General features: G+C 32.9%; 2 protein-coding genes across 2 annotated transcripts; both read right to left on the bottom strand.

Annotated features, from left to right (window-relative positions):
* Nucleotides 1-237: 237 nt before the first annotated feature.
* On the bottom strand, nt 238-3224 carry LOC109159066 (tubulin beta-5 chain). Its single transcript, XM_019307067.1, has 4 exons — nt 3090-3224; nt 1936-2334; nt 1572-1841; nt 238-1212 (listed from the first exon to the last, which is right to left on the bottom strand). The coding sequence occupies exons 2-4, from the start codon at nt 2327-2329 to the stop codon at nt 542-544; spliced, it is 1335 nt and encodes a 444-aa protein (XP_019162612.1). The 5' UTR covers nt 2330-2334; nt 3090-3224; the 3' UTR covers nt 238-541.
* Nucleotides 3225-9088: 5864 nt separating this feature from the next.
* LOC109159067 (mitochondrial import inner membrane translocase subunit TIM14-3-like) lies at nt 9089-11199 on the bottom strand. Its single transcript, XM_019307068.1, has 3 exons — nt 11100-11199; nt 10299-10477; nt 9089-9578 (listed from the first exon to the last, which is right to left on the bottom strand). Exons 1-3 carry the CDS (start codon nt 11100-11102, stop codon nt 9422-9424), a joined length of 339 nt encoding a protein of 112 aa, XP_019162613.1. The 5' UTR covers nt 11103-11199; the 3' UTR covers nt 9089-9421.
* Nucleotides 11200-21860: the final 10661 nt, after the last annotated feature.

The following is a 21860-nucleotide window of genomic DNA, read 5'->3' as shown; positions in this document are numbered from 1 at the left end:
CACAAAAAATATCTATCGCACATGTCGTGCCCTGCACCCAGTTCTAGTAACAGTATGAACGTATGACTTGAGAATACAACAATGTTTCGGCTAAATTATAAGGTGCATTGAACAAAATATCAGCAAGAAAAGCAACAGGAAATGTCCAGGGGAAGGCAGCCAGGAAGCAAATGGTTTGAAATACTGAAACAACTCAATCGTTGAAGAAAATTTCAATCATCTACTGATGGCACAATATTTTTGAAAAGAAAATGGAGAAATTCAATGCCATAACAGAAGATTTTGAAGTACACAATCCAAATAACAACATACTCAGTATCATCAAATACGGCATTTAAATGGACAGAAGGAACAACTCCACACCTACCCAAAACATCCACTCTCCTCCACATCTAGGCATGGCTACTACAGAAACAGACTGGAAGAACCATCCAAATACAGGGGACATATTTAAGTCAACACAAATAAGAGAAACAATACATGTAACATCACATAGGATAAGAGCGAGCTTTTTAACTATTGCCTTCCTTATCATCAGTGATCAACAAGCTTCTTCCTCTTCCTCCTCGTACTCACATTCCTCATCAGCAGTGGCATCCTGGTACTGCTGGTACTCTGAAACAAGATCATTCATATTGCTCTCAGCTTCAGTGAACTCCATCTCATCCATTCCCTCGCCAGTGTACCAATGCAAGAAAGCCTTTCTCCTGAACATGGCAGTGAACTGCTCACTAACCCTCCTGAACATTTCCTGAATGGATGTAGAGTTGCCAACAAAGGTAGATGCCATTGAGAGACCTCTAGGAGGAATATCACACACACTCGACTTCACATTGTTTGGAATCCACTCAACAAAGTAAGAGGAGTTCTTGTTTTGCACATTGATCATTTGTTCATCCACTTCCTTGGTGCTCATTTTGCCCCTGAACATCGCCGAGGCAGTGAGATAACGTCCATGGCGAGGATCAGCAGCACACATCATGTTCTTGGCATCCCACATTTGCTGGGTAAGCTCAGGAACTGTAAGGGCACGGTATTGCTGGGATCCTCGAGAAGTGAGAGGAGCAAAACCCACCATAAAGAAGTGCAAACGAGGGAAGGGAATCAAGTTGACAGCAAGCTTCCGGAGATCAGAGTTGAGCTGTCCAGGGAACCTGAGGCAGCAGGTCACCCCACTCATTGTTGCAGAAATCAAGTGATTCAGATCACCAACTAAAAGAAAAAAAAAAAAGAAAAAAAAAAAGTAGTATTAGTGATGAAAAAAGGGATCGGCACAAAGGCAACATCACCAGTAATATCCCAACTAATATGCAGGTCTAACAAATATGGAATAACTTAAATCACAGCCCTTGTCTGCAGGATAACCCACAAGACCATTATGATTCTAAGCTTTAAACTGAATAATATCTTCAACAAAACCATCACATTTTCACTATTTATGTAATGCAGAGAACAGAAGAACCCATCAACATGCAGAAATTAGTAATAAGCCACCTAATGGATATCTTGACAAACTTTAAGCCACACACTACAAGATATTGAATACAATTAAATGTAAGAAGTATACTCACAGCTGGGAGTGGTGAGTTTCAGAGTCCTGAAACATATGTCATATAAAGCTTCATTGTCAAGCACCATGCACTCATCAGCATTCTCTACAAGCTGATGCACCGAGAGTGTGGCATTATATGGTTCAACCACTGTATCTGAAACCTTGGGTGATGGGAATACAGAGAATGTGAGCATCATTCTGTCAGGGTATTCCTCCCGGATCTTTGAGATCAGCAATGTTCCCATACCAGAACCCGTTCCACCACCAAGAGAGTGGCAGACCTGGAACCCTGCAAATTGTGAACCAACGATGCATTAAAGGTTAGAAACAACTGCAATGCTCAGAACAAAGACAAAGACTAACAAAAGAAAGCAGTTAATTACCTTGGAGGCAGTCACAATTCTCAGCCTCCTTCCTCACAACATCAAGAACTGAATCAATAAGCTCTGCACCCTCGGTGTAATGCCCTTTAGCCCAGTTGTTTCCAGCACCGGACTGACCAAACACAAAGTTGTCGGGCCTGAAGATCTGGCCGTAAGGGCCAGTCCTAACACTATCCATTGTGCCAGGCTCCAGATCCATGAGCACTGCACGAGGGACAAACCTTCCACAGGAAGCCTCATTGTAATACACATTGACACGCTCCAACTGCAAATCAGAAGTCCCACAGTAGCGTCCTGTTGGGTCTATGCCATGTTCATCACAGACAACTTCCCAGAATTTGGAACCAATCTGGTTTCCGCACTGCCCACCTTGAACATGGAGGATTTCTCTCATTTTCCCTGAAATTTGGTAGATAAAACAATTACACACTAAAAAAATTAATCAATAAGCAAGAATGCATGATATGCACCTAAACTCAAGCTTGAACATAACAACAAAGTTTAAGTCATTATCAATTATACATAAATAAATGTATACAAATCTACGAACTAACACCAGTAATTTCTATCAGATTTCACAATTTACAAGCGCGAAATCAGATTGTCCATATCCATCAACAGAATTACATAAAACTCAAAGCAAAGTATCAGTTCCCAAATCTAAGCATCTTTGCACTAGAAGAATCATTTTGTTATCAAATTTACAGATCTGACCAAATCTACCAGAACATAGCAGATTAAACTACGATGGCTCTCAAACCATATTTTGAATTTTAAAAGTTGGAACGAAAAAACACATTCAGATCCAAAAACCGACAAACAGTACAAATGCGCAGAAATACAAAACCATCGACGACTGAAACCAGACGCATAAATAGAGTAAAACACAACGAAAAACGTATCCGAGAAATCAACTAGACACCTCCGGATCTAGAGAGCTGTTATGCATCAAACCTCTCATCATTTACACAGGATATCATAGTAACAACTAAGAAGGAGCAAACTAGAGAACACTGCAAATCGAAATCGCATCTTCCAACATTCATTACGAATCAACAGAGAAGCAATGAGTTCGAAAAGCGATTGCAAGTACACAAACACGCGAAATGCTGTAGATTACACAGATCTACGAGTACAGAATGAGGAGAGATTACCTTAGCGAATTTGAACTTAGCCGGAGGAGATTCGAAAACCGATCGAGAGATAAATGTCGCTCGATCGGAAGTTTAGAGAGGGAGTGAAATGTAGCGGTGGAGTGTGAGGAGAGTGAGAACCTAGTGAGCATTTCTTATACAAGGAAGCGGATAGATCTACCGGCTGGAATTGTTTCCCTCCTATTTCTCGTGGGCCATTAGATGCCGTTGGATGGTGGGAGTGGACGGTTCAGATGGTGCTGGCCACAGCCAATTAGTGTGGAGATTTTAAAATTTTAAAAACAAATAAATACTAATAATAAAATACTCCGTAAGAAATAGCGGAGATATTTTGTCTGACCGACTTGCCCTCTGTTAAATGACAGGAACATCCCCCTGTGCCGTCCCCCACTCTCTTAATCTGGTCAAAAGGCATTTTTGCCTTTGTCCTAAACATGTATTGCTATAATTTTAATTTTTTTTATTTTATAACTCATATATATATATATATATATATATATATATATATATATATATATATATATATATATATATATATATATATATAGTTTTACATTTTGCGATTATTATAGAATATCAAATTTTTACATTGGTTTAATTCACTTAATTTGTAGAGATATTTAAACTTGAGTATTACAGACTTTACTAAGTAACTTGAATTGTTGTCACTAGACCACAAAGTCTTTGACAGATATTTAAACTTCTTTTATTTAAAATTAAAGTAGAAACTCATTTATTTGTATGATTTACATTCTGTCTTGCACCATGAATCGATTTTAGCAACAAAACAAAGAATAAATATATACACATTTACAAAATGCATGCAAGTATATATAGGTGAAATGAACTTTTGTTTATTTATGTGAATCACATATTTCACACAAGTGACACCCAATTCATAAAGAAAAATGTACATAACTGAGTTTACGTTTACTTGATATATACGCTCAAGCAGTAATTGTGAATTTCTTTCGTCCTCCGTAAAAAAAATGAACTAATAAACAAATGAATTAAATTTGCAATTGAAACTGTAATTTGAAAACAAATATTAGGTTATAATCGATATATAGCCAATATTGCATTCACATTTATATATAGCCAATAGTGCATTCACTCTAATCATTTGTTTTTCTTTCTCCAAACAAAAAGGAATTTATCCCGTTAATAAAATAGTAAAATCAAAAGTTACCAACGTTAGAAGAATGTTAAATCTCTCAAATTATTTCACATTATATATATAATTTTGTTTCGTTATAAGAAATTCATGACAAATTAATTAAAATGGAGTCGCAACTGTTGGAGAAAAAAAAAAACATAAAATGACATTTTAAGTAGTTATTTTGTCGTACAAATATATGTGGGATTCACTTCTGGGTTGTCTCAAATTGGATTCGAGTTTTTCGCAGTGAGACAAAGATATCGATATATTGTATGCTCAAAATAGGTAATTGATAAATGAGAAATTCATTATCAAATAGACTCATTTGAGTTGAAAAATAAAAGTGGCCGGGAATGCTGGTAAGCAGCCTTTGTCCTACATTGAAAAAAAAAAAAAAAAAACGATTTGCACTACTATATATACAAAACCTTTTTTAGAGGAAAAATGAATTATATAACATAGAGACCCTCTCGCACGCAAGGGAGTGCAAATCAATCCTAACAAACCTAGACTATAACGCTCATAAAACCAAATTTTGAACTAGCTCTATCCTTCCCTTTTTGTGCTTGTTATTTGTCCATTGAATGAATATTATTTTCGGCATAACATCAACTTTTATTTATGATATGCAACATTATTCATAAAAATGTATGTGCTTTGAAATTGATCAAAATATCATCTATCTCAAATAATTCAAAACCCATGCTTCATTAGCAAGGCAGTGCTACTTCTCATCCTCCTCAATCTTCATCCTTCTTGGGGCCACTGGTCCTTTCCCCACCATTAATAAACCACACAAAAGCAAGTTGCCAAGTTAAGTTAAACAAAAAAGGTTAGGGGTTCTTTTTCAAGCTTTTATAATTGGCCACCTTAAAAAGCTCAAGTTACAAAGGAATGTAAAAAAGTTGCAATTAATTTTGGACATGATCAAAGTTAAGGAAACCAAGTCGATTGGATTTGTTGAAAAATTAAGGTGAAAATGATATTTAAGTGGTAATGTTTTGAGCGATGTTCACCAGTAATGATTTGGGTTGATCAAAAAGATTTAAGTTTTCAACTTATTTTTAAATAAAAGGTGTATTTTGCTATATTTTACACTCAAATCGAATAATTAGTTAATGATAAATTAATTCATAAGCGTAAATAAATTGGGAAAAATACAGTTTTGGCAGGCTTTCAAGTCATATTTGTCACAAAATAAAAAAATATGTGGTGTGCACTAGTAGTATATTTATAATTTGATTTTTAAAAAAGTTTGAATTATATAGTATTGAAACTCTCTCTTGCACATTGGCCCATTGGGGATGCGTTAAATAGTACTCCATATTTAAGTGGGGTTACAATTTTGAATTTTGAAATTTAAAATTGAATGTCATAAATGCTATAATGCATAACGAGTTAACGAGAGATTACATAATCGATTTTAAAAAAAAAATGTATTTCAAATATTTTATGAAAATTTCCTACATGGTTAAAACTGGCATGCATTAATCAAAAGATTCAAAGAAAAACGATTAATACTTGTGTGATAATGTTTCACGTGAGACATGTAATATTTTACAATCTATTCATAAAATGTATTACATTTTAATTAAAATGTATTATATGTCTCACGGTAAGACAATTTCTTAAAATTTTTAAATTTATTTTCATAACTTAATTTCCAGGAATTATAAATATAAACTTGAAAGGGAGGAAACTGAAAATGGTAGCCAAAGAGAGGCAGAGATGGATGACGAAGAGAAATCCACTATTGGGGGCCAAAGAGAGAGTCATAAATGATGGTCACAGAAAATTCCAAAAATGTTAATTTGAATTAAAAAACAAAATAATAATAATAATAATAATAATAATAATAATAATAATAATAATAATAATAATAATAATAATAATAATAATAATAGATCAGCAGGGGTACATGGTGACCTGGTGTCATTACACAATCTACCGTTCATGGGATTCTCCAAACTTTAAGGGCAAAAGGGTCAAAGGGGTACAAAATAAAAAGTGTATTTTGTAATTTCAATTTCTAGAATCTAGTGAAATTACCATCTTGTAATAGAACAACCATTAAAATTTTAAAATAAATTAAAAAATATCTTTGTTTTTATTTTTTTTTTCCATCAATTCAATAACAATCGCAACATCTGAGACATATACCACACGCTCCGGTATTATTGGAATACAACAATTCTTTTATAATATTTTTGTAAGATTATAGTATAGGAAAACACTATCTGAATATTGTAGAATATTGTATATTAAGACAACAGAGTTTTTTTGTGTCCAAGTCTTGTTATATATTTGTGTGATTGGAATGGAATATTTGATTTTTAAGATTTTTTTTTATCATATATGTTTCATATGTTACTAGAAGATTACATGTGCTAAAGTATACTGGAGCGAATCGAATAGAGTGGACCCGAATTAGGTTTTATGTGTAGATCGTTGGGCACGGTACACAAGTAATTTTGTAAATATATCATAGATTATGATTACATATAAATATGATATTTGTAATGTTCGATATATGATAATCACATTTAATAAAAATAATTATTTAATTCTTGTGGACATAGATATACTATCAAACAACATAAATCATGCGTTATTCTTTCGTTTATGTCTTTATTCTTGATTTTTTGAACTCATATTTCTCAATAGAACATATTAGGATGATGAATTTGATATGAAGATGTTTGGATTTTTTGGGAATGAAGAAAGTCCACAATGTGTACTAGTTAGAATCTTAGATTTTATTTTGTTCTTTTAGGAGAAGAAGGTTTTATTTTTGTTTTATAATATTGAAAATGACATGAACATTTAAGGTAGTTAACCATATTAATCAATAGTATGTATGTAAGTTTAATTGTTAAAATAAACAAAATTTATTGTTGAAATAAGTGTGTCTATTCTAATTTAATTAGCTTAACCCAATTATTATTTACTTTCTTATCAGTTGTGCGTTGCGCGCAACTGATACGCGCCTAGTAGACGGGTGGATTGCGCGTTAGTTCTGTTATTTTTTTCCTCATTTTTTTTCATACTTTTATTTTCTCTTTCTTCACAATTAAAATCGTTATCTATTGAGGATGTTCTTAAGTTCATATTTCGATCTAAAAAAAGTTCATATTTCGATCTAAAAATGAAGTCACGCGCTGCAAAGGGAGTGTGAAGACGGCATGTTAAGTAGGAAAGAAAGAGACAAATAATAGTATAGTAATGACAGGGCACATGAGATAACGTTGTCGGCATGTGGGCTGCCAGCCCATTCAAATCTGTTTAACAATGGTTACTTTTTAACTGTACTCTCTGGTTAATATCATTATTATTTTATAATAACGCAGATTAACGACTCCCTATTAATTAATCATTTAATTTGAATGTGATTACCGTCTTAACCTTGGCTTTTAAGGGGTAATTAAGGGAATCCACCCAATCACACAGCTACTCCAAACACACGCGCGATTTGACATGCGAATTATTGTTTTTGTTATTATTAAAGTAATCAACGAAAGAGATGTAAAAACCAATAATGCCTTTTAATTAGTTGCTAATTAATGAATAATGACCAAATGGAGGATTGTTACTAAAGACTTAATCATACCCATTTGGGTTGGCAGACGGCCATTGCGCACCTCGTACCAAACCCCCCTTGCGTTCTTATCCGTCCATCATTTCAATAGCACAAGCAATCTTTTTATAAGCATAATTCGAGATTTAATGTGTAATTTGATGATAAATTATATAGTATTGTTTTTCTATATAAAATGTATTTAAAATTCTTGAGCGTTGCATAAGTTTTCCATATATCTTAAAATCAAGAAAGGTTGTACGGAGAAATCTTATTCGAGTTGATCAATAAAATTTCAAATTTAATTATTTGTAAGAATTATTTGTTGGCCGCCAGCTCTATGGTAAATCAATGAAAAGTTGTGTGGGGACAACTTTATTTGAGCCGGGTAAGTAGTAGCAATTAACATAGTAATTTTAAAATTTCAAATTTGATTTTTTGTGAGAATCACCTATCGACCTCTGGGACTATGTAACGGGCTATGTAACAGAACAACCCAAATTTCTATGGCTTTGTAAATTGCAATAGTGGGCCGAAATAAGATTAACAAATTAAACAGGCCAACAACACAAACTTTAACTTTCTCTAAAGGCATCAAAAGAAACATTGCCATTTGTAAAAATTGCATCAAATTGGAGTTCAGTAATATATAAACAAATTGGATGGCATTATGTTCTCTGATTGGATTAATGAACAGAAAGAATAATCACACCTCCTGAGAAACCTGCAAAAGGCCCACAAACCCATTTCCGCAATTGATATACACTTACACCATAGACCAGAATTCATATTGCATTGTGAATCTTGATACAAAAATTATGTACTTTTACAGTTAACAATTTATGTACATGTAAACAAATACGGAGTAACTTAATAATTACTAACACATAATATGATAGCTACAGGTACATAAACAATCAACCACAGGTACAAAATGTGTCAACTATAGATACATAATCTAACTTGATAATTACTGACACATAATATGATAACTACATGTACAACATGTGTCAACTATAGATACAGAATCTGAAAGTTATTTTTGAACCAAAGTCTACATTCTACAATGAAAGTAGATCATGGTCCATGGTATAATTTGCCCCCATTTCCGTCCTGCCACTTCCGTAGGTTGACTTTCCTACTTCTTATCTTTTATTGGCTAGTCTCACAAGACGAATTTACACTAAGGACATATATTTGGGTAAAACTGCAGGTTTTCAAGTAAATCAAAGTAAAGAACAATGGGGATGAAAATATGGCATCATATAGAGGACAAAACTGTTACATTTCACAGAAGACAAGTTCAGGTAAATAATTTATTACATATAAGTCATTAGGCAACCATGAATTGCATTCAAACCTAGGGGATACAGAGTATACAAAGCAGAAAACAGGGGTGAAGCAAAATTTCTTCCTCACTCAACAAACCCATCTAAGGGAAAGGCCTAGTAACTTTTCTGATTAATTCTTGAAGCCCAAAAATTTTCCGTATATAATTGCCGTAGAGGTTTGATGAACATGTGGTACTCTGGATGCTCCAGGGATAGAGATTTTGTGATTCACTAGTCTTTTAAAAGAATTGATTAATATGTGGCTAAATCAAAATGCAGATCCACTACTTTTCGTCTTCCCAAGAAGCACATCCTTGGCTTCGTTTATTTTAGATGCGAGATAGTGGCTACCGCCTGCGTCTGGATGGTTAGCCACCATTACCCTCCTATGAGCCTCCTTCACTTTATCCGCTGGAGTGCTTTCTCTGGTGACATTGTTGAAAAGAAGTAAATATATATTTGGTTGGTACAATAGATGCACAAACTACACAGCTTGTCGAATGAGCTAGTAGGAAAACAAAGTATAAAATTTTTTTGATGTCAATTATAACGACAACGAAATGCAAACTGTTATAAACTAAGATCGGACCAGGGTCACTCAACTGGGCTATAATGCACATGGGTCAAACCACACTAAAAGATTGAATCCAACAAATTAGCGAGTCTAACCCATGGCCTTCTAAACCCATATGTTCTCTCTTATTTTATCAAATGTGGGACTCTTAAAACAAACAAACAGGCAACCATTGTCTTTCTTTTCATTATATAACTAGATATCATTCAGAATGCTCTTCCATCATTCTTGATTACGGAGTATTATACACTCGGAGTAAGGAACCGTTGATCTAGTGAATTTCCCACAACCACCAACCACCAACCACCCAGGGAAATTTAAAATGAAGCATCTCAGACAACAAATAGGAATGAATGAAATGGTTAGAAAATATTCCAACATTCTTGGCCCATGATAACAAATGGAAAGCAAACTCAAAAGCGCATCATCAGGCCACAATTAAAGGCATAATGTATAAATGTTAGACGGGAGCTTTAAGGTACAAGTAAGGGCCGGAAAACCAAAATAAGTTGCCAAGACAAACTTTAGGTATTATGTCTAGGTAAAAAGGACACAGGCATAGAGAGCATACCTGACTCCGAGAATAAGAGATGCTTCTCTTCTTGTCATTTTCGGTTGGAAACCTCCTTCATAAAATTTCCGCATTCTTGCAGCTGGTGGTCTTGCCTTGAAAGCTTGCCATGCTAGAATTCCATACCTACCAGCATAAGCAGCAGCGGCAATGGCAACTCCTGCAATCAACGGGGTCGTCTGCAAAATTCAAATTACACAAAACATAATCATAAAAAGTTGGCGGCTTCCATACAATACAAAGGGGGGGGCAATGATCATCATAAGCACAACCAATTTATCATACCTAAAATATACAGTCCACTTAATATGTCTACAATACTTTTATAAGTTAGCCCTAACTTTTGGCCAGTTAATTAACAAAAGTGCTCCTCTTGCTTCAGCCAAGGAGCACAGAAGAGTTCAGTTTTACATTTTTCCAGAGCTTTGCCAGAGCAATCTGATAAGATAGCTATTAGCAGCCCCATTTCACCTTCTAAACGTTGAACTCGACATCATCCAGTAAGAATAACCAAAAAAACATCAAACTTTGCTGGAAGGGAATCGATTAGAGGTCATAAACGATGAAAAATTAATAAAAGACCGAAACTTCACTGCCAGAATTGACAAAGATCGAAAACAAGGAAAGCCCAGCTCACAATACATGTATAAATAAAATAAAAAATTTCACAAATCAGACATAAACAGCAGGAGCAGAAAGCTAAAAGTTAGACAAAATTATTAGACTTTCATTACTTATGAATGAATCGGAAAGAAAAGCCGTTGAAAGCAAGATCTATGTCACAAAAAAATCACTTATTACCATCTCTGTGGAACGCTGGAGCTACGTCCGCTAAGCCCTAGGACCCGAAGAAGAAAAATCAACACTTGAGCAAAACGAAGAATTGGGGTTCTGAATTTGTTTCTGTAATTCTGCAGAACAAACATGGATTACGTTATATGAATTATGCATTGGGCCTGAATTTTTAGGCTATTAAGCATTGGGCCGTTGGCAGAATGAAATCACCGCAAATTATGCTGTGCAACCTTGTGCACAAAGTATCGCAAATTATGCCATGGAATCGTGTTCACCGAGAATGGTGAACACAAGGCAAAACGACGTCGTTTTTAGGCCAAAAAAAAAAAAAATTTCGCGGATGTGGAGTTAACGGCGCGCGTTTGATCAAATTATGAATTTTCTGTTATGAGATTATGAATTTTATGAAAGTTCATAATCTCATAACAGAAAATTCATAATTGCATAACAGAAAATTCATAATCTCACAACTGAAAATTCATAATCTCATAACAGAAAATTCATAATCTTATAACAGAAAATTCATAATCTCATGGTTCCAAAGTGAATGTGTAGGCATGGTTCCAAAGTGAATGTGCAGGCATGGATTCATAATTTATGAATGTCCGTGATTTCGGACGGGAATATGTAGGCATGGTTCCAAAGTGAATGTGCAGGCATGAATTCATAATTTATGAATGTCCGAAATCTTTGTTCACCTCAAATTAAAGTGAAACCGCAAAATGTGAAAATAAAGAAGAAAAGTCACGCAATTAATTTAAAAAAAAAAAAAAAGATAACGGTGTACTAACACCGTTAGAACCGTGTTCACCATGAATGGTGAACACGGTTCCATGGCATAACGTCTGACAAAGTATGGTGCACACAGTTGCAAAAATGACGTCGTTTGGACTAAAAACACACGTCTCATTTTTTTAAAAAAATCAGGTTTGATTTCCGGTAATAGTATTTTTTGTGTGTATAATTTGAATTATATATCCATAAATTCATAACTATATATCCACAAATTCATAATTATATATCCACAGTGAATGAATAATACAAAATCCAGAATGAATTAACTAAATATCCACAATGAATGAACAACATAATGCTGTTGAGGAAAATCAAAACTGAATTCTTTTTTTTTTTTTTTTTAAATAAGACGCGCGTTTTTAGTCAAAATGACGTCGTTTTGCAACCTGCACGGTTGCATAGCATAACTATTGATGAAATCACTCTATTGGTCCATTTTATATGAATTATGCATTGGGCCTGAATTTTTTTACTACTAATATTAAGGATTATAATTTATAGAGTCCCTCGACTATTAGGTAATACGTGATTTAGTCCCAAATTATTAAAAGTATCCAATTTAGTCCTTTAACTTGTAAAATTGACTCAATTTAGTCTTCCGTTACACATGTCATCCAATAACCGTTATTTAGAGGGGCAAAAACGTCAATCACCGTTCTCAACCCCTTTCGCAGGACTTCCCTCACTGGTTCGTAGTCATGTTATTCGAATGTGTAACTATGAGACTGTAATCATAGTCAATAAAAGATCACAATTAAGTAATTCAGTTAAGTTGTACATAACTAACTAGTTCGATCAAACTAATTAAGAAGTTGAATAGCCATAGACTATTATAATAGTTGTACTAAACATTAAGAATGTAAATATTGGTAAGCAAATATTAGACTATAAAATGATTATGTTGGATTGAAGTGGAGTGTGAATTGGTAGAAGAATTGAATTGGAATAGTCAAAGTTTTGGGGAATGGATTGAAGGTGAAGTGGAATATAGGTACAATGGGAATCATAATGGCAAAGGAGCATAGAGACTGGGGCTCTCAGCTTGCGTTGTTTTTCTGTTGGGTTGTGTTTGGACATTTGCTGTGGAAAATGCTTTCAATTATTCCACTCTGACCTTCTCCTCATCATCTTGCCTACAACAATGTTTCCACCCTTAGCTTGTTAAATTAAATATATTAAAATAAAAATATAACGTAGATTTAGTATAATGTGATATTGTTTTATGGATGTGTCCTTTTCCATAAGGTTCTGTAAATCCATAACTGATTAGGGAATATCGTAGTGTTAATATCTTTCTCGACATTTGACAATGAGAGTTTTTATTTTGTCGCATAATTTTTTGAGTTTTAGAAAGTGAAAATCTAAGTAATGGGAGACTAATTTGAGATTTGACCCTTTTTAGAATATATTAATTGATGAAATAAATTAATAAAAAATCATAACTCAAAAATAGATTTTAATCGAAAGAGAGCGTGAGATAAATCAAAACTTGGCTTGGGTGACCTTGGCACAAAGGGGGTTTTCTTGGTATGGTGTCGCAGGCGTATAGACTGTAAGTGTAAATATATTGTACATTTAAACCCTTTATTATTGGCTTAGATTAGTTGTCAAAGTAGTCCTGGATTAGTCACACGTCTGGAGTAGTTGACTGGATCAGCACAAGGAAGTAAACCAGGAGGTATGAAGCTTGTTCAAAGTATTTATTCAAGCCCTTATCAATGGGGAGATTTAAATCTAATGGAGCAGCCGAATTCAAGGAATGGAAGAGTGCATATTTTGAGGATCAAAACATTCTTTACAATCTATATATAATGCTACCTTAATTAGCATTCATTACACACTTTTTCACAAAGCTTTTACTCTGAAATTCTTGGTGCATCTATACCAAATACATCCTGTACTATTGAGTGTGAAGAAGATCTTGTTGTCAGATCATGAAGCATTGAAGAACGCCTGCACATCGGATCCACTGGAGTAGGTTCTGGAGTAGTTATAAGTTATACTGTAGTGTGTAATTAACTCTCCTCTTGTACTCCGTTTTTATCATAGTGAATTTGGGTTGATGTGAGTGGCCCCGCAGACGTAAGAGTGAGGTTCTGAACTGCGTGAACATATCTTGGTGCATGCTTTCTTTTACTGTTATTTATTTCAAGTTCTTTATTATATCTGGAATATGTTTTCATCTAGTCCAGCTTTATATTTGAAATAAAATTAAAGTTATTGAAAGCTAAATCTTGCATTCAAGACTCACGTGCTTTTTCAATTGGTATTAAAGCTCGTGCTTTTTCATAGACTCATAAAAATCTCTATTCATGAAGCCCAATCTATATTGTCGGATAGAAAATAAAAAATTACATATTGTAAAGATATTATCATGCTTAAAAGACTTGAATCAAATGTCATATATATATAGAGTTAAGTTAAATCAATCTATTCTACCACATCTCTTGTATTTTATACCTTCAAGTCTAAGCCATTTAATTTATTTTAGTGGGGATATGATTACTTGTCCTATTATCATTCTCACATAATCAGTACAAAATTGTCCATATATGCCTGTGTTACATCCATCTCATATTATTTCCATACCTAAGTCATATTATTTGTAATCTCTCATCACATGATTTATGACAAAATTCATAGATATATAACTGATGAAAAAGTTGATTTAATTATAATAGATTAATTGGATTAACAATCCATCTTATGATGACTTGAATCGAGAGATCCTAATTTAATAAAGTCATTCGTAATGACTTGGTTTGGAATATCTAGACACAATGAAATCATCATCTCGGCATCTTATGATGGATCGGTGAAGACGAGCTCAACACAATGGAGTCAACTTGGGACTGGAAGAATTGAGTCAATGACATTAGTCTAATAATCTGGGGGTGTGGTTGAGTGGAAGAGACTCATCTATTCTTAACCAAAGGTTAAGGGTTTAGTCATTGGCTTTGGGCATGGAGCAGCCTTAAATCTTCTGGTCAGCTATCACATCCAAAAGAGGTGTCTACAATTCAGCGAAGGGATTAGTCACTGTGTTAGAAGGTGGAAACCCTGGGTACACCAAAAAAATAAATAAATAAATAAATAAATAAAAAGAAAGAAAAGACCTTAGTCTAATGATGGTCCTTATGCACTTAAAAGAATGGTCCAAAGGCTGCTTATAATTTAAAGGGATTTTCCCAAAAATAAATGGGGATGGAAGTAGATGGGATCTATTGGTATGGTGACAAGAGGGCTTTTGGATCTCCTTTTGGAAGGTGAAAAAGCTAATTAGGAAGCTCTCCCCACCTCCTCTTTTATAAACACACTTTAATTTGCAATATTTGAGGCTCCCAATTCACTCTCTCCACCTTTAATTTGCTAAAAAGATGTTTTGGATTTGCAGGCTGCAGACTGCAGAGTAGTGTGTGCTTCAATTCAACCCTATCACTAAAGTGAACTCAAAACAAAAGCTCCTTCAACTAAGCTGGCAATGCCACCTTGCCTGCCTTTGTGTTTTCAAATCCAGATCCACGTTCTATAGTATATACAACAAGCTGTAAGACTACTAGAGATTTCTCGATTTTAAAATCAACCAGATTTGATAATGATTTTTAAAAATTTGATTTACGCGAAAATCCACATATAGCCGCTATATGGATGTGCACTATGGGTGAAGTCCGTCTTATGACTCTAGCCTGCAAAAGACCACAATGAGGTAAACTAGCATAAGTTGTCCATAGTTAACCGGCTCAACGAACCTAAGAAGGCCAATAGGCATATTCAAATATTCAATGATGAGTTAAACTTGAAAGTGGCACTATGGGTGAAGTTCGCCTTATGACATTATTTTTTTTTTACGAATTGAAAGTGACAAATTTTTAAAGTCATGTACTGAACTGACTGATGACGAAAATTGGACAAGTAGTCACCATCTTTGAAAGCCAAAATTATTAATAGCTAAATCAAATCATGTTCTCAAAAAAAAAAAAAAAAAAAAATCAAATCATAATACACCCCAAGATGGAGGGCCAAAGACACATAGGGAAAAGGCAACCCCAGCATAAAGGAGGAGAAGGAAAGGGAATAACTGGTTTGAGTATATATGGATGCACATACACACTCATCATGTTGATTTTGTACGTTGCATGGCAACTTGGCAAATTGTATTTGGTCCTACCATGTGATGTGTTAACACTACTTCTAAAATCTTGCAAGACACACCCCTAAAATGAAAAGGGCATTCAGACCATAAGGATCTTCAAATTTTGTAAATAAATGTTGGATTTTTTAGAATAAAATGACATTGTAAATGACTATTTTGTGGTATAAATATATGTGGTGTTCATTTTCAGTTTGAGTTGGATCAAAGTGAATTTACACTTGATAGGGAATATTTTCCGAATATACCTACCTGTACGTACTGTATACCTGCTCGGTATTCGGGTTAAGCATCGTGAGGAACCATTCCCGACCTTAACCGATCCCAAACAATCCGACCTAACCCAAATTCACCACCAACATTATTTAACACTTCACTTCCAACTTTCTTTTGCTATGATTTCTTTCATATTGCACTAGCCAATATTCCAATATTTTCATTCTTTAAGATAAAAACTAATCCAGTTAAGTTTCGATATGATTCCATTTAGGGATAACTCACAACTCTCTCAAAAGTGTTGTTATATATATATATATATATATATATATATATATATATATATATATATATATATATATATATGTTTGAACTCTCAACCACATGTTTAAACAACTTAAGTCAATGTTTTTTTTGGGATTATTTTTTTTTTTCAGGACAAAGTAATGATATTATATGCTCCACTTTTGAAGCCAAAATTGTCATTAATTAAATATCGCCTATAAGAACATCTTTACTATCTTATAATATTACTAAAATGAAACTAATAAAGTAATTGGAGAGAATCAAAGTCCTACCTAAATCACAAGGTAAGTAATGTAACTTCACAAGTAACCATATTAGCCATATTTAGTTTGAGACAAAGTAAACAATAAAGTCAATAAATTAACCTCTCTGGATTGACTTTTGTTGTTTAACAATCCTTGTTTATTAAATGACCCAATTAAGAGGTTAGGCAGCTTCATAAATCATAATTTAATTTGCAAGTTATTGCGGTTTAATAAAATATTGTACTTTTTTTTTTCTTTTTGAAAGTAAGAGGGATTATTATTTTTTGTTAATAATAACGTATAACATAATGTGGTAAGTTCACTAAGTTGTAAGTTTTTTATATCACAAATAACTTTTTATTTTCCTTGTATACTTTTTATTTTTTCATCCAAACAATATAAAACAAAAAACCTTCCTCGTATTCTTTTTCTTGTCATCAATTTCACCCATCCATCCGAACATATAATAGTCCGTACAAACTAACCTATAATGTAGGGGCCTCACCAAGGAGAAGATACACTAAACAACAACAAAGAGTAATGTTCAAATGTAGGGAGAAAAAAACAAGAACAGCAACAAATCAAATATTTAAATGATTTGCTTCAGCTCTGTAGCTAATATAGGACGAAACAAAAGTATACAATGTTCTTGCTGTTAAAAAGATCGATCCGTAAATATGTGGGAGTGACTTGAGTCACTTAAGTATGAGATCGATTGAAAGATTGATCAACTACTCGTGTACATATGTCGATGCTTTTAGAAATGCTAACGGTTACTGATTAAGGTGACTGAGACTTGACTGGATTAGTCTCATCCTACTAGATACTTGTAGTTAGGATAAAGTCCTTAGAAAAGTTGGAATTTGAATTCATGTGCATATACCAACGCCCTTAAAAGTTGTTATTGATTAGGACTGATCGAGACTTGACTGAATTAATCTTATTTTGCGGGACATTTGTAGTCATCACAAATAATGTGGGGTGTGTAGGTATATACTATATACCCAACTTTTTCTTGACACAAGCCCTCTTTAATCTTTAGACAGCTAGCAGTTTGGTCCATGCTAAATCCCACAACAACTAACAAAGCTCTCAAGCTAAGATTCCACCAAAACTTTAATTATGACTTCAAAGCTTAACCGTTAATTATTACTGTAGTAATTAATTAACTAATTAATTGATGACAATAAACAATGGATTCTCCCATGCTACCTACCATTTAATTTGCCCCCCAAGATGGTCTAGCTTTTAAGTGCTCCATGGCATGCACTCTCACTTGGCCAAGTCTATTCAAATATTAATAAATTAATAATATATGTCATCATTTAACTAGCATAATTAATTAATAACAAATATATTGAGCATTATATTATCATCTTAATTAACAATGAAGTTAGATACTGTCACATACTATTTTAGCATTGTTTCGTCATATGTTAGTCATGTTAGCTGTTTTATCATTTTATTATTATCACATAATGTACTATTATAAAATATTAAAGTATTAAATGTTGTTAATAAGAATTAAATTCACGTCACATAGATAATCAACTTAAATTTTAACCAACCCTTCCCCTGGATTTGGGTATGGAGGCAAGGAAATTAGTCATTGTTTTCGTTCGACGGTGAAAATCCTGGGCTAAAAAAAAAAAAAAAAAAAAAAAACCCTTAAATTTTAACCATTCTATTAATAAGTTTTAAATATTAACATTCATTGGGAGTCATAAATTTTTTTTAAACAATGCTTGAATTGATTTAAAGAAGTTCTCATACAAAATTAACTTTATATATATACTTATATGTCACAGGTTTATAGCAATATGAAGTTAATTTTTTAAAATTATTTTAGTTTTAAGGCATACAATTGATGTTAATGTTATTTTAAAAATGTTAATAAAATGAAAAAAAAATCATTGTAGGACTTAGAAATTAAACTTAAAAATTAATTTTATAGAAACATTTTTGAATGAATTTAGATATATAACCATATAAAATTAATTCTTTGTATAAATTTTAATGAAGGTCAATTTACACATATACTTGTGTAATTTTTACTTTTTATGATATTTTTATGACTCACAAGTAGTGTTAATATTATTTTCAAATGTTTATTTGAATAGAATAATAAAAAATAACTAGTTGATATAGAAATTATGAATCTACGGTATAGAAATTATGAATCTACAGTATAGAAATTATGGATATGGAACCGTGCCCACTTTGCAAGGTGGGCACGTGCTCACAGCATAACGTTCCGTCTGAGTATGGTACGAACTTAAAAGTCTCTCTTACAGTTAGGGTCTGCTTAGGATACTTCGTGGTCTACTCAAAAAAGTTTGCAATTTAACATAAAAAGTCTTCAAACTAAAAACATATGCTTTAGTTTTATTAGTTGGTTAATTAATTAATAATTATTGATTTTTTTTTTATTATTTATATACACTTTTAAGACGCACATTTACTAGTTTAAAGGATTAATATCGAAAATGAAAAAATTAATAATGGTTATTGAATTTATGATATTGATTTTCATCTTCAAATTACTAAAAAATATTAAGTTAATCAGTAAAATGAATATTGATTAATTACAATAATACCTTTACTTGATATGAGAGCGACAAGTAAACTAAATTTAAATAAATGTATTTTTTAAATTATTATTATTATTATTATTATTATTATTATTATTATTATTATTATTATTATTATTATTATTATTGCCAATTGACATTTGAAATTTTTGTACTAACTTCGATTTCTAACTTATTTTTTTCTGACTCCATCTCTATACATATATGATCTAACAATAACAATTGTGGAGGAAAATCTCAAAAAAACATATATTATATATTATCAGAGGATGGGTTGTTATATTAACACTTAAAAAAAAATGCTATTAATTATGAGTTATGGAAAATATGAAAATATTCTCACCCCACCATGTGTAAACAATTCCAGTCTTTTTCAAAGTTCACAAGCAATCTTTGTCAAGTAGCCTTTTGTATATCTAATAAAACCATTATAATGCATGCCCTACATAATTTGTTATTTATTTATTTATTATATTAATAATTTTTAGTTTTATAAAAGTTTTTTTTTTGGTGAGTAAAGAGGAGCTAAGGAGCCCCAGAGAATTAAGTTGTATGCTCCTAACAAACCATCATTAGTACAACAACATTATCTACCCCCACAACACTGCTGGTAATTAGTTTATTTTAAGTGCATTCCCTAATTAGATATATTTGTAAACGTGTCATTAAACTATTGGAGCGTGGAACTTAGGCAGGGAAATAATTATGGTTATTTTTCTTAGGGGCTAAACATACCTTACTTAAGTCATGATTACTATCATCATGAGAAAGATAGAACCCTAGAATTATAATTGGTTTGTTTTGCCATTTAATTGATGCTTTTAAGTTCTTCCAAGGAAGGGCAACTAGAGAGCAATTGTTAACCAATTGCCTAATTTCTTTCTTTTTTTTTTTTTCTTTGTTAGATCACATTTTTTTTTCAATCAGTCAAATAAGATATATTTCAATATTAATATAATCATGTTCGTATCAGATAAGACTTTAAAGATAGCAAAACATTCTTTTATGAGTTATGAGATAGTTACATCCCCAATACTCAATGTTGTAAAAACAAAAAACAAATTGTTATCCAAATACCTAATTTCTTTGCAATTTGATATGAATTGTAAAATATTCTCTTTGTACCATTTTGGTATTTCGTGTCAGGTTTTGTTAATGAAGTTTGACTATAATAATTTACAAATAAATCTTTCATAGTATTAAATTTAGGATTACTATATAAAATTTATATATTTATAAACTACATCAAAAATACTATAAATAAATTTAAAAATTATAAAAAATAGTAGAGAAATAAGTAAATAATTAATAGTGAATTTTATGAATAAAAAGGAGTATATGTTCAACAAAGTTTTGGATTTCATTTCCAATTGATCTTTACTGTTGTTAGATTTCATTAATTACCTTGGCCACCATGTTGTTTATTGTATTATTATGTTGCATAAGTAATAGGATAATATTCATATATTTGATATGAATGTAAATAGATGACTTGATTCATTAGATTAACCTAGTTAAATTAGTTGTTGAAGAGTCATTATAATGGTCAAATTAACCATTGGAGAATCATTAATGTCGATCAAAACAATTGTTGAAATATTAAATATTATAAATATATATATATTGAAATACCATTATTCTTTATGAGGTGTGATATTGCTAATTCCACGTAAGCAATATTTAAATGATACCCGAGACCAATTAAAGCGAGTAAATGTCTTTATTGATCACGGTAAAGGCCCTAAGTACAATCTACTTGGTTGCTCTGAGTGCCGACTGACTGCGGTCGGGATTCTCTAGTAACAACCTATCGATCGTCCAAAAGTCCCCTACACTGTAGCTACTGTGGGTATTTATAGCCGCTGCGCCGAAGACACAAATCCGGTCGTTCGGCATGCTCTCCACGTAGCCACCACGTGTCATCTTTCCGGGTACCCTATCTGTCGTCGTAAAGAGCCGCCACGTGTCCTTCGTCAGCTCTCTCGCCAAAGGGCTACCGCTCGGTGGTCAACACTATCGCTCGGGCAACTCCCGGTCGGACCCCGACCGAGTTCTTCACATGAAGCCCGACCTGTTACCTGCAAAGACAAAGAGAAAAAGACAAAGGGAGCTCGGTCGGGGTAAAGATATATCGGTCGGGATATTCCCTACCAAGGTGGTATATGTTATATATACTTTCTCAAACATTTTCAGGCAAAAGAACTTAAACCTCAATCATCGGAGTTCGAACGATCACCCATTTGGAATAGTAACTGGGTTGTAATCACACTATATAGTAGTTGACATATAAAATTTATAAAATGGGCCAAGAACATCTAGTGGCACCAAATTACACTCTCATATGGGAGATTGCGGTTCAAGCCTCTGTAGAGGCGATATTAACTCTTTATACTTTAGTAGGTTAAAAAATTAATTATGAACAAATACCCACAATGTAACAGAGTTATGAGAACTAAAAAAAGTA

The sequence above is a fragment of the Ipomoea nil genome, unplaced genomic scaffold (genome assembly GCF_001879475.1).
Source record: "Ipomoea nil cultivar Tokyo-kokei standard unplaced genomic scaffold, Asagao_1.1 scaffold2826, whole genome shotgun sequence".
NCBI lineage: Eukaryota > Viridiplantae > Streptophyta > Magnoliopsida > Solanales > Convolvulaceae > Ipomoea > Ipomoea nil.
The sequence above is the reverse complement of the archived record's forward strand: the minus strand, read 5'-3'. Positions and strand labels throughout refer to the sequence as shown.